The sequence below is a fragment of the Sorex fumeus genome, unplaced genomic scaffold (genome assembly GCF_029834395.1).
Source record: "Sorex fumeus unplaced genomic scaffold, SorFum_2.1 ptg000002l, whole genome shotgun sequence".
Lineage (NCBI taxonomy): Eukaryota > Metazoa > Chordata > Mammalia > Eulipotyphla > Soricidae > Sorex > Sorex fumeus.
In genome coordinates, this window is record NW_026606059.1 from 76863967 (window position 1) to 76876718 (window position 12752).

Here is a 12752-nt window from a genome sequence, read left to right on the forward strand (position 1 = left end):
GCAGAAGAATCTTTTTAAAAAAAAAAAAAAGAAAGAAAGAAAGAAAGAAAAGTGAAAGCATGCAGAACGCTTTCTTCCAAAGGACAAAGAGTCCTCAAAATTACTTTTCTCTGGAACTTTTGGTCCACTGCCATCCAGGTGATTACTTATAATAAGGCGGTGGAAAGTCTGTGATTAAGCTTCCATCTCGGGAAGTATTTATAGCGCTTCCTCTCCTTGGAGAAGGCTGTGCTTGGAAAACCCAATTGCCTATCTACCCCCCTTCCCGTGGCTTGCTAGACGCTCTAGGCTTCCAAGTTGTGGCTAGTCCTGTCCCCTCACGGGTGTCCAAGTGTTTCCTTCTCTGCAAAACCAGGCCAAGCTTAGATCAACAGTGAAAATATTGTAAGGAGGGTCAGAGAAATAGTACTGGTGGTAGGTCGGATGCTTGTCTTGTGTGTGGCCAACCCTGGTCTAATCCTTGGCACTGTTTTGTTTGTTTGTTTGTTTTGTTTTGTTTTGTTTTTTGCTTTTTGGGTCACATCTGGCAATGCACAGGGGTTACTCCTGGTGGTGCTCAGGGAACCATACAGGATGCTGGGAATTGAACCCGGTCAGCTTCTTGCAAGGCAAATGCCCTACCCACTGTACTATCGCTCCGACCCCCATCCTCGGCACTGTGTATGGTTGTGTGAGCCCTATCAGGAATGCTTGCTGAGCACAGGGTGAGGGGTTGGCTCTGAGCACCACGTGGTATGGCATACTTATACAAAATCATCAAATAAAAATGTCCTGAAAGTCCTATGCCTTCATCATCCAGGAAAATGCATTTTAGTCACATATATTCATGGGATAAAGAACCTGCTCTTTTTTTTTTAATAAAGAAACCAATTTTTGATTTTCATTTATTTATTTATTTTTATGCTTTTTGGGTCACACCCAGCGATTTTCATGGGTTACTCCTGACTCTGTGCTCAAGAATTACTCTTGATAGAGCTCAAGGAACCAAATGAGATGCCAGGGACTGAACCCAGATCAGCCACATGCAAAGCAAATGCCCTCCCCACTGTACTATCGCTCTGGCCCCAAGGAAACGATTTTTAAATGGGGTGGCTGTTGGGGGTGTGCGGAGAATGTCAGGAGGGAAACTAGGAACTTTGGCGGTGGATAATGTGCACTACTGAAGGGAAGGGTGTTGGAACATTATTGGACTGAAACCCAATCATGAGCAACTTGTAACTGTGCATCTCACAGGGATTCATTAAAAACATTAAAAATAAATAAAATGCAAAAATAAAAAGTGGGAAGCAGGGGCTGGAGTGATAGCACAGGAGGTAGGGCATTTGCCTTGCACATGGCCAACCTGGGTTTGATTCCCAGCATCCCATATGGTCCCCTGAGCACCGCCAGAAGTGATTCCTGAGTGCAGAGCCAGGAGTAACCCCTGTGCATCACAAGGTGTGACCCAAAAAGCAAAAAAAAAAAAAGTGGGAAGCAATGATTGAAGAATGGACTGAAAATATGTCAGTGACCTATCCCTGAAGCCCAATCTTTAAGGAGAGGGAAGGCTACACATCTCATCCTTCTCCTAAGTGGTCTGTGCTGTTGGACTCTGCCCGCTTCGTGAGACATGCCCCCACGCCCTTAATTCTTGTTTAGAGTGTGTGACTTTTGTGAGACTGAGTTCCGGAACTTTCTAGGAACTTTTCTCTTCCACACCAGACTTCTGTATCTGGCTAAGGATACCACACCCTGCCTGTCCCACAAGTCCCTCAAACTCTAAACCAATTTTGTCCTGAGTCTGGGGGGGTGGGGGTACCTTGGGGGGGAAGTTCTCCTAGGCAATGCTCCGGTGACCTGGGACCACTCCTGGTGATGCTGGACCAACTGGCATGTACCTTCAATACTTGGGCTCAGGGATGCTGCTTGTTTTGGGGGCCCTGTGGAGCTGGAACCCCAACCTCAACTTGTGTGTGTTCAAGGCACGTGCTGCTGAGTCCCAAGCTTTTTTCTTCAGCCCCTGCGTGTGCTTTTCACCCTCGCACCTCAATTTCTGCTTGCATCTTGTTTTCCTTTTGCTTATGTGTCACCCTATGGCTGTGTGACTCGGCACTCAGTTGGTCGTTCTGTCTTGCTCTTGGAGCGTGAGTTTAGCACTTGCCCCCCCCTGGAAGTTGCCCGGGTCCGTGAGTGTTGGATCCACCACCCAGGTGTCAAGTACAGCCATCCAGATTGCTTCTCAAACCAAGTTTCCGCCAGCATTTCTACTCCCTGCGTGCTAGAATTGTGGCTATTGACTTACTTACCTGTTTGCCCCTGACAATCTAAAAATAAAAATCGGGACGAATTTTGAAGAGACAGCCAGTAGCTGAGCCATCCCGGGTAGACGGATCTCCCAGCTGAGATCTCTGGAGCTTTCCTGGGATGGGAGTGGATGAGTCCTCCCCTCACCGTGCCCCACCTCACCACACCAGCATCCTCCACATCTCACAGCGCTGACAGCCTCATAGGGGCACAACGAAATTGATGGGGAAGTTGTGTCGAAGCCACCAAGCATGACATAGAAGGCTCAGCTTGCTCCAAGTAGGGAAATCCTCAATGACTTAGGAACACCATTGTGAGAGAGAACAATTTTCTTTTTTTTTTTTTTAACTTTTTTATTTTCCATTTTGCTGTAACAAGCAATATAAAGTAAATTATTTTGTGCCAGCTCAGGGGCCACTTGGGCAAAGGGATGTAGGTGGGAAACTGGGGACTTTAGTGGAGGTGGTGGGATGACGTTGGAACATTGAATACCTAAAACAACTGTATCATGAACAACTTTTCAAATCACGGTGTTTAAATACAGTTCCAAGCATTCAAACAAAATCTATGCCAACTTAATGGAAAAACATAATTTTTAATGCTTTCGTTTTATTATACTTTTATTAAGGTACAATTGATATAGAACGGGGTTCTTATTTCAGATGTCCAACATATTGATTTAATATTTGTACAGATTGAAAAATGATCACTTAAATCATCATTATATATCGTTACAATGTTTTTTCTTATGATAAGAACTTTTATAATTTTTTTTACTGTAGTTTATAGACTTACAGCAGTTCAAGTTTATGGTATCGATGTACAAAATTGCTGCACACCATCCTCGCGAACTGCCCGTGACTGTCCATCCTGCCCCCATCTCATCTCTGCTCTGACATCCCTTCCCTCCTCCCTGTCCCCTCCATCCTTTGTTGACTGACAGTTTGGGTGCACCGTTAACTCTCTTAGCACAGCCCATGTGCTCCAGACCTTCTGCTCCCTGGGGACTTTCAAACACACAATGCAGTGGTGTTTATTAATTTATGTATTAGGGGAGGAATTTAGTCTGTAGTGCTTAGGGCTCTTCCTGACGGTGCTCAGGGAAGCATAGGTGGTGCCAGGGTCAGCCGTGTACAAGACAAGCACCTTATCTATGGTACCTGGAGCCCATGTAATTGTGTTGCGTGTAAGTTGTAACTCCGACGTTCTGGATCTTGCATCCTCAGGTCTTATCTGTTTTGTCACTGGAAGCCTGCCCCTTTTAAGGCCATGCGCAACAGTGCTCAAAGGCTACTCCCAGCTCAGTACTCAGGGGACCACGCAGTGTCAGGGATTGGGCCCAGGCCTCCTGTATGCAAGATGTATGCTCCAGCGCATTCAACTCTCTCTCTCTAGCCCCATTTTTTTAGCTGCTGTTTGGGTTTGTAGGCCACACAGGCAGTGTCCAGGATATAGTCCTGGCTCTACGCTCAGGAATCACTCCTGTCAGGCTCAGGAAACCATATAGGGCGCTAAGAATTGAATCCAGGTTACCACAGGCAAGGCCAGCACCATACTTGCTTTACTGTCACTCCAGCCCCCTCCCCAATTTTTTTGAGATCACTTTTATTTTAATTGAGATAACATTAACTTTGAGATAACATTAGTTTATTGTGTGTGTGTATGTGTGTGTGTGTGTGTGTGTGTGTGTGTGCATTTTGTTTTGTTTTGATTTGGGCCTGCACAAAAAAGTGCTCAGGACTTACCCCTGGCTTTACGCTGTGTTTAGGGCTTACTCCTGGCAGTGCCCTGGGAACCATGTCGGATGCCAGGATTGATCTCCGTTTGACCACATTCGAGGAAATGCCCTGCCCACTGTGTTATCACTCCAGCCCTAGGACTGTATGTGTTTTAGGGACACAATTTCACCCCTATTCAAAGTCTGTGTTTCCACTCCAAAAACACCACTCAAGTACCGATATGCCTCCACACTGCATTCTTGAAGCCCTCGCTGCTCTCTTCTCCCTGTTTGCCCTGACAATCTCAGTCCTGGGGCCTGAACTGAATGCTTCGTCCTCAGGGCCCTTGGTCTATTCCCATACTTGGCTCCTGCATGTAAGCAAGATCAGTATTTGTCTTCCTCCTTCTGTCTCCTTTTGCTTGACATAGCCCCTCTAGCTCCATTCGTGTTAGAGCGAAAGCAAGTTCTCATCTTAGCTCTGAGACTGTAGCATCATGATCCACCTCAGAAGGAGGGGAAGAAGAAAGGTTAGCTTGAGAGGTGGCACTGTTGGGTGGAGGATGGTGTTCTGACCACTCGAAGTCGGGGAGACCAGGAGATGTGTGTGGAGTGCAGGTAGAAAAGACATCCTGAGGAAGCAGAACTTCCTTCACTGGAACATACCTTGGGATCAGAAAGTCCATTTTTTATAAGTTTTGGAGACTAGGGAAAAGCTGAAATTTTGTCCGGTGTGTTTCTCCCTAAAGCTCAGTCACACAATTGGATTTCTTTTTGTTTTCCTTGCATTGAGCAGGTCCTGTGATTGATTTTAGTGAAACACAGTCCATCACCTGCTTCAGGAGGAGCTTAGAAATGAAAATTCAGTGACACTTTTAGAAGAAAACACTTGGGATGCTTTCAATAGCAATTTACAACCCAAGGCATTCTTATATAAAGTCCCATATTTCACTGTATAATCACGGTCAGGTTTTTAATGTTTATTCATGAGTATTCTGTGTATCCTAATGTTGCACCAAAGACAGTTTGATAATAATTTATTTTTAAGCAATACAAGAACAATTTTTTAAAAGCTTCACTTAATGGTTGCACTCATATTTTCTGAAAAAAATTACACTGGCATAAAAATCTGTGACAATTACGTGGTGAAATACGGGACCACGTTATGTAATACCATGACCTCACTGTTGGTTCGAGTTTATCTCAATTTATGTTCTATCACATTTGTCCTGAGAAAGCACATGCTCTCCTCCCCACAAAGCAGATTTTAGATAAATTGGAAGGTTTTCAAGGGAGAACAGCCAAAGTAATTAGGAGCAGAAAGAATTGATTTATGAGTCCAGATTAGACAAGGTAAGTGCATTTTGTTTGGCTAACTGACAAATGAAAGTAGAGGGAACATAATCACCAGTGAAAACAAAGAAAACAGTCAGGTTTCCCTTAGAAATCTGAAAGAAAAGATCACCTGTCACTGGTTCCTTCTCCCCCACCAGGTGCCTGTCTGCATCCTGCACACTTCAGGTAGTTCCCACGGAACATTTGTGAAGGGACTCAGAAAGCGAAAAGCAATCCGGCTACCAGGGAGATAATAGAGCAGGGAAAGCCCTTGCCTTGGATGTGGCCAACTCCAGCTTGGTCCTCGCACCGCGCATGGTCCCCCACACACTGCCAGGAGTGACCCCTGAGCACAGAGTCAGGAATAAGTCCTGAGACTACTAGGTGTGACTCAGCACACCACCACCCCCAACCAGAAAAAAAAAAAAAAAGCACAATCAGCAAATTCAACACTGAAAATATGGAAGGAAGATAAGCTAAGAATACTTATCTGATGAGTTGGTTTTCTGGGTCAGTTGATTTTCCTGTGGATGAGGTGGGAGGGCAAGGCAGCTCCAGGGCATGACCCTTCCCTTTAAGAGTTACCCTTGCCAGGGACACACACACACACACACACACACACACACACACACACATACACGAGTTACCCTTAAACTCTTCTAGGGTCACATTTTTGGACAGCCACTGCCATAATGATAAATCCCACATAAGCAGAATGCAATTTTTCTTTTGTGGAAAATGCTTAGCTCGATGTCATTTATTTTATTTTTATTTTTAAATTTTTTAAATTTCATTTTTATAAAGTTGTCCACAATATTTGATTCCATTCAATATTTCAACGCCAATTCCACCACCATTACAGCTTCCCACCACCATTATTTCAAAGTTTCCCACCACCACTCAAGCCACAGATGCTAGATAATTTATTCTGTATTACTTGTTATGAATAGTATCAGGTGTCTGTAAGGGTCTATCTCACAGTGATTCAACAACAACAACAAATAGTATGAAATTCAATGTCATTTATACTCTATGATTTTTCCTTTTCTAAGTATTTGATTAAGTTGACCGACCTATACTTTTCTCTTATTTGGGGACTTGAAGAGTTATACATGGTGTGCTCAGGGACCCCCAACCAAGGGTTCCCCATGCAAAGCCTGAGCTGCAGCTCTTGGAGCCATCTCTGTGATTCCAGAGGACCTGAATCAAGGAGTGTGTGTGGGGGGGGGGAGGGGGCGCCCTGGGGAGGCAGGGTGATGGCCTCCAGCTGACCTCCTCCATGGTGCTGATAAAAATCTCCATCTGAGTCACCTCAATGTCATTCGACACCTCTAGGTCTCAATATCCTCCCCTGTAAACTAGGAAAATAACGTCTATGCCTCTAGCCTGAGCAGGGATTTATACAATGAGAAAATCTGTGGAATGCTTTATCCTGGCCTTTGAAGAAGCTCCTGTGGGAAGCATTAGCTCCCTTCATGCTTTACAGGGAAGGGACTGCGTTCAAATTGGGGGTGACAGATTTGCAGCCCTGGCTCCTCACTTTCAGGGCAGAGAAGGGAAAGTGGCCAGGGGTACCCGGTCTTGCTCCCAGGAGTACCTGGCCTGGTGCTGTTCAAACTCTGCAGTGTTGGTACCCCCAGACTGACCCAAGGGTGCTCAAGCTGAACTCAAACCCAGTATCCCTCCTGCCAGGCATGAGCCCCGTCCTTGGAGCTAGCTCTCCAGCCTGCCTTTCTTTCCATTTTTTCAGTTTTCATTAAGATAATTTTTTTAATTTACACCTGCCTCTCTAGACTCCAAACCCGCCTCAGGCAGAGTCATTGGTTATTTGTGTGGAATAATGTAATATCATTCCCTGGAATAGCTTGTAGGTGGTAGACATTCCCACTCACAATCATTTTATGAAGATGTTAATTAAGATATTTATCTGCAACACAACTCAGCTGTTTAAAGTCAAGATAAGTGAGCAAAACTGAAAAATCAAAGAGAAAACCTAAAGTGTACAGGCCAAAGGTTTTCCTGTTATCCACAGATATGCACAGCCATCCCCATAATCAGTTTGAGTTTTTTTAAAATTTGGGGGCCACACTCAGCAATGTTCAGGGCTCACTTCTGGCTCTATGCTCAGGGATTATTTTGGGCTGGCTCAGTGGATCATATGGAATGCCAGAGATTAAACCTGAGTGGGCTATGCTGATGGCATTATCACTCCAGCACACTATAATCAGTTTTTTTTTAATATTTATTGAGGGGCCTGAGCAATAGTACAATAGATAGGGCACTTGCTTTGCATGAACTGGGGTTCAATCCCTGGCATCCCATATGTCCCCCAAGCACCACCAGGAGTAATGTTTGAATGCAGAGCCAGGAGTAACCCCTGAGCATCACTGGGTGTGACCCAAAAACAAGCAAATGAAATTATTGGGGGAATATTTTGGTCACACCTGGTGGTGCTTGGATTCTGGCTCTGTGCTCTGGGATCTCTCCCAGCAGTGCTCAGTGGACCACACTTACAGACTGAACCTAAATTTGTCACATTCAGGGTAAGCACCTTGGCCTCCTTATGCTATCTCTCTGACCCCATTTTAGGCCTTTTTTTTCTTTTTGGGTCACACCCGGCGATGCATTGGGGTTACTCCTGGCTCTGCGCTCAGGAATTATTCCTGGTGTTGCTCAGGGGACCATATGAGAAACCGGGTCAGCCATGTTCCAGGCAAATGCTCTACTCCTTGTACTATCATTACGGCCCCTGATCTTAATTCCTTTTCACAGCCAAACAATATTCTACCACCAACATCACATCACATTTGGCTATTCATTCTTCATTGGACTCTGGGGTTATTTCCATTCTGGGTCTTTGTCAGTAATGCCACTCTGAATATTTGCACACTTTCTAAAGGATATTTGCACACTTTCATCACTTATTTGTACATCTAGGAGTGAAACTTCCAGAAAACTTCTTTTCAAAATGGCTTTCTCATTTTACTGGTATTTCCAGCAACTGTGCATCCACTTTCCCTCCAGCTCTGTGGTAGACTTTTTAATATGGAACAAATGCAGAGGATCAGCATTGTTCTTTAAACTTGATTTTCTAGTTCAGTAGACACTAGAAAAAGGACTTGATTCGATACTTTAATTACTAGCACTGTCTATTAGAGAAATGGCCTGCATCTCAGGATGTGGTGTCACATTGGGAACACTCTTTAAGAAGGAAGAAGGTGAGAAGCTTAACCGACATTCAAAGCAAAATAGAGTGCCTGGGGAAGATCTTTCTAGTCTTGTCATCATCCTTATAGGGATTTCTTAAGAAGCGCAAATATGTATTGTTTTTGCTGTGAATCAGACAATGTTATCTCCTATACAAAGGTTTAGCTCCTGTACTGGGTTTTGAGAACTGAACGAATTGGAGCCAGGCTAAGTGACTTAAGAAAAACTGAAAATCGATTAAAGTGGGGCTGGAGCAATAGCACAGCGGGTAGGGCGTTTGCCTTGCACGCGACCAACCCGGGGTTTGATTCCCAGCATCCCATATGGCCCCCTGAGCACCGCCAGGAGTAATTCCTGATTGTAGAGCCAGGAGTAACCCCTGTGCATTGTTGGGGGGTGACCCAAAAAGCCAAAAAAAATCAATTAAAGCAAGAAAAAGGAGGTAGAATAGAATGAGCACCCAGGAAGAACAGACACCCTCAGCGTGGCTGGAGGCTGAGGTGGGGAACGGGCTACACTTGGAAGGACACGGGCAGAGGCTGGTGGGACCCCCTTCTGGGGTTGGGATGAAATGTGATATGGAAATTTCAGAAGGGCCTGGTTCTCAAAGTTCTTTCAAAAGATCATGGGGATGGGTAAGGTAAGTACTGACTGTGAGCGAAGGGCTTTCTAAACACCCGGTCCCCTTGTGGTTTGGGTAGTTAGTGGTTTTCTCTGTAGTTGGGGCACTCAGAGACACATTGAGCTTCCAAAGTAGCTGTCATCTGTCACCCATATTTATTGCAGCCTTACTCCCTATAACGGAAGGAGACTACGTGTCTAAGAGACAGATGGAATGATGGAGAGACAGAGAGAGAACAGGAGATATACGATAGAGACATAGCAGCTGAGATAGCATTGTAGCCAACACACACACACACACACACACACACACACACACACACACACACAGGTTCTTGTCCTTGATATCCATCAGTATTGAAAGCCAGGGATGCAAAGGACTGGAGAACAAATGGTCAATTCCGAAAATGCTTTATTTAGAGAAAGGGAAAGAAAGGGAATAGAACACAGGGAAGCTCCCAGATTCTAAGAGAGGTCTTCTTAAAAGAATTCCAGAGAAAGACTGAAGCCTTTCCCTTTCATAGCTTTTTAGCAAAAGTTGGCTGAGTGAGCATTTCATGGTTATGTTCCAAGAACGTGGGCTGAGAGGGGAGAGGCTGTTGAGATGATCCTCGCCTGGTGAGCAATCCTGAGGGCTGAGTCATCCAGGTCATTCGGCATCGCCTCTCCTCAGGATCATCCATACCAGATCCCTTTTCTCTCAGGCCTGTCCCTACTCACCCCCTGCCTATTCCCCTTTTGTCCCTATCAATAAAGTAATAAATAAGAAATAGATCAATAGAGAACAAAGTGAAAGCGGGAGAGCAAGAGAGCAAGAGCGAGAGCGAGCGAGAGAGAGAGAGAGAGCGCAATAGTGCTAGAGTGATAGAATGATAGAGATATGACAGACAGGATGATAGAGGGAGAGAGTTAGAGCAATAGATCAACAGGGCAATGGAGTGAGAGAGACATGAAAAATAGTGGCAGAGAGAGTACAGAGCAATACAGAGCAATAATGGTGGAGATGGATTGATTCTGTTGCTGGTGGGGAGTCCCAGTGGACAGCGTCCTGCTCCTGCCTTCCTGCTTCGCCCACCTGGACCTCTTCTGAGGTCAAAGAGGTTAAGTCAACTCCAACCCAGCTCAGTGTAGACAGTGTAGATTCTTGAGTCTGGACCTCCACCCAAGTTCAGTGCCTTTTCTCACCATGAAGAATTTCTGGGGAGGACACAAAGTGATGCCAAGCCTAAGCTATGAGAGGAAAAGGAGAGGAGAGGAAAGTCCAGGTGGGAAAGGATGGAATCCCATCTCTCAGCATGGGAGGAAGGCGGACCCTGAAATGGAATACATCCCGCCAAGTGCTTTGTTGATTTTTGTTTCATATTTCTGGGGCACACCCAGCAATGCTCAGGGCTTCCTCCTGACTCCCTGCCCTCAGGCTGTTAGTTCTGGGGGGGTGGGGGTGCTGCGGGGGACCAGATGCAGAGCTGGGGATGACCCTGGGGTCTGCTATGTGGCAGGCGAGTGCCATAAGTCCGGTGGTTAAGGAATCATCCAGCTTTGTCACTGGGGTTTTTCTTTAGTCCAGACCCGTTGTGGGGTGGCCAGGCTCCGCTGTTGTTTCTCACGGAAGCAGTTGCAGCCCCCTGGCACGCCTCAGGCTGACTTGCATGGAAAGTCCATTCCTGTCCCTCGGAGCCCCTCAGGACTGGCCAGGGATCGGTGCTCGCCTTGTCCCCAGAGAGAGACCCGCACCGGAGGCTAACCCACCCCTCTGGTTGCAGGCTGCCTTGGCGGGAGGCACCACCATGATCATGGACTTCGCCATCCCCCCGAAAGGAGGCTCCCTCCTCCAGGCCTTCGACACCTGGCGTGGCTGGGCCGACCCCCAAGTGTGCTGTGACTACAGCCTGCACGTGGCCGTGACCTGGTGGGGTGACCAGGTGAGCTCTGAGCTTCCTTCCTCCCCCCCCCCCCCCCCCCGCACCCCGTGGTCCAAACCAGGTCTAGAAACAGGGCTCGAGAGAGAGTCGCACTCGAGCACGGCTGGGTGAGGTCCAAGCTCCTCCCCAGCCCTAAGGTCCGGAAGTAGGAGCCAGAGAGATGGTTCCAAGGGGGGCAGCACCTGTATGGCATGTGGGAGGTCTGGGTTTGATCCCTAGCATTCTGGGATCTCCTGAGCACTTCTAGGAAGGACTCCCAAGCATAAATCTGTGAAGAACTTCCACTGCCACCAAGTGTGGAACACCCCCCCTCCCTCAATCCCAAAGAACAAAACCCAAGATCCAGAACCTTGTAAGCATCAGACATCAGTGCTCGCCTTGCTAACTGGGCTAAGGGCCACTTCTCATTCCTCGTTCTGCCCTTCCTTTGACACGTTGGGTCTCACGTAGTAGCAGCAATTTCTAAAAGTAGAATTTGGGGTGGACAGAGAGATACACAGCGAGTAAGGCACTTACCCGACCCAAGTTCAATTCCCAGCGCCATGTGTAATCCCCATGAGCCCTGCCAGGAGTGACCCCTGAGTCGGAGCCAGGAGTCAGCCCTGAGCACCATTGGGTGTTGACTCCCCAAAGAAACAAACAAAACTTAAGCTAGAATTTATAAACGTGCAAAAATGATTAGCTAAATCCTTAGGATCATTTGCAATAGCTTTTATGAATAATTCAGGATTTGTAGATATTTTAATTTTGTTTGGGGGACACACACAGCTAGTCTGACCATATGTGCTGCCAGGGCTTGAACCTGGGTGGGCTGTGAGCAAAGCAACTGCCCTACATCTATACCATCTCTCTGGCCCTTAGAAATATTTGTTTTATTTGTCTATGGTTTAGGAACCACATCTAGCAGTGCTCAGGGGTTGCTCCTAGCATTGCACTCAAGAATTACTCCTGGCAGTGCTCAGGGTACCATATAGAATGCTGGGAATCAAACTTGGCCACATGTAAGAAAAGTGCCCTAACCCCTATACTATCTGTCCAGTCCCTGGCACTTATAAATATTTTAAATCTCATTTGATAAAGTACTGGTCTCAGGCCATGGAGACAGTTCCCAGGGCTGGAGCACATATTGCATGTGGGTTTGATCTCCAGGACTGCCCTGATTCCTCCCCCACAAAAAAAAACCCCACACTGTTTCAGGACTAAACATTGAGCACCCCCAGAGTAGCACCCCCCAAAAGGAAATTTTATAAAACTTTTATTTTGGCTTGGGCTGGAGCGATAGCACAGCGGGTCAGGCGTTTGCCTTGCATGCGGCCGACCCGGGTTCGATTCCTCTGCCCCTCTCGAGAGCCCGGCAAGCTACCGAGAGTTTTCCACCCACAAGGCAGAGCCTGGCAAGCTCCCTGTGACATATTCAATATGCCAAAAACAGTAACAACAAGTCTCACAATGGAGACATTACTGGTGCCCACTTGAGCAGCTCGATGAACAACGGGAGGACAGTGCTACAGTGGTACAGTGCTTTGGCTTGCTTTGATGCCCCATCTGGCAGTGCTCGGTGCTTACTCCTGGCTCTGTGTTCAGGAATCTCTCCTGGGGATGGGACCAAGGTCAGCTATGCGTAAGGTTAAGTGCCTTACCTACCGCACCATTTCTCCAGCCACAGG

General features: G+C 46.6%; 1 protein-coding gene across 1 annotated transcript in view; it reads left to right on the forward strand.

Annotated features, from left to right (window-relative positions):
• The window catches only part of DPYS (dihydropyrimidinase), a 96900-nt gene that overhangs the window by 8166 nt on the left and 75982 nt on the right, over positions 1–12752 (forward strand). Inside the window, exon 2 of the mRNA XM_056110613.1 lies at positions 10927–11085. Coding sequence (XP_055966588.1) covers positions 10927–11085 — 159 coding nt within the window. The remainder of the gene's footprint in view (positions 1–10926; positions 11086–12752) is intronic.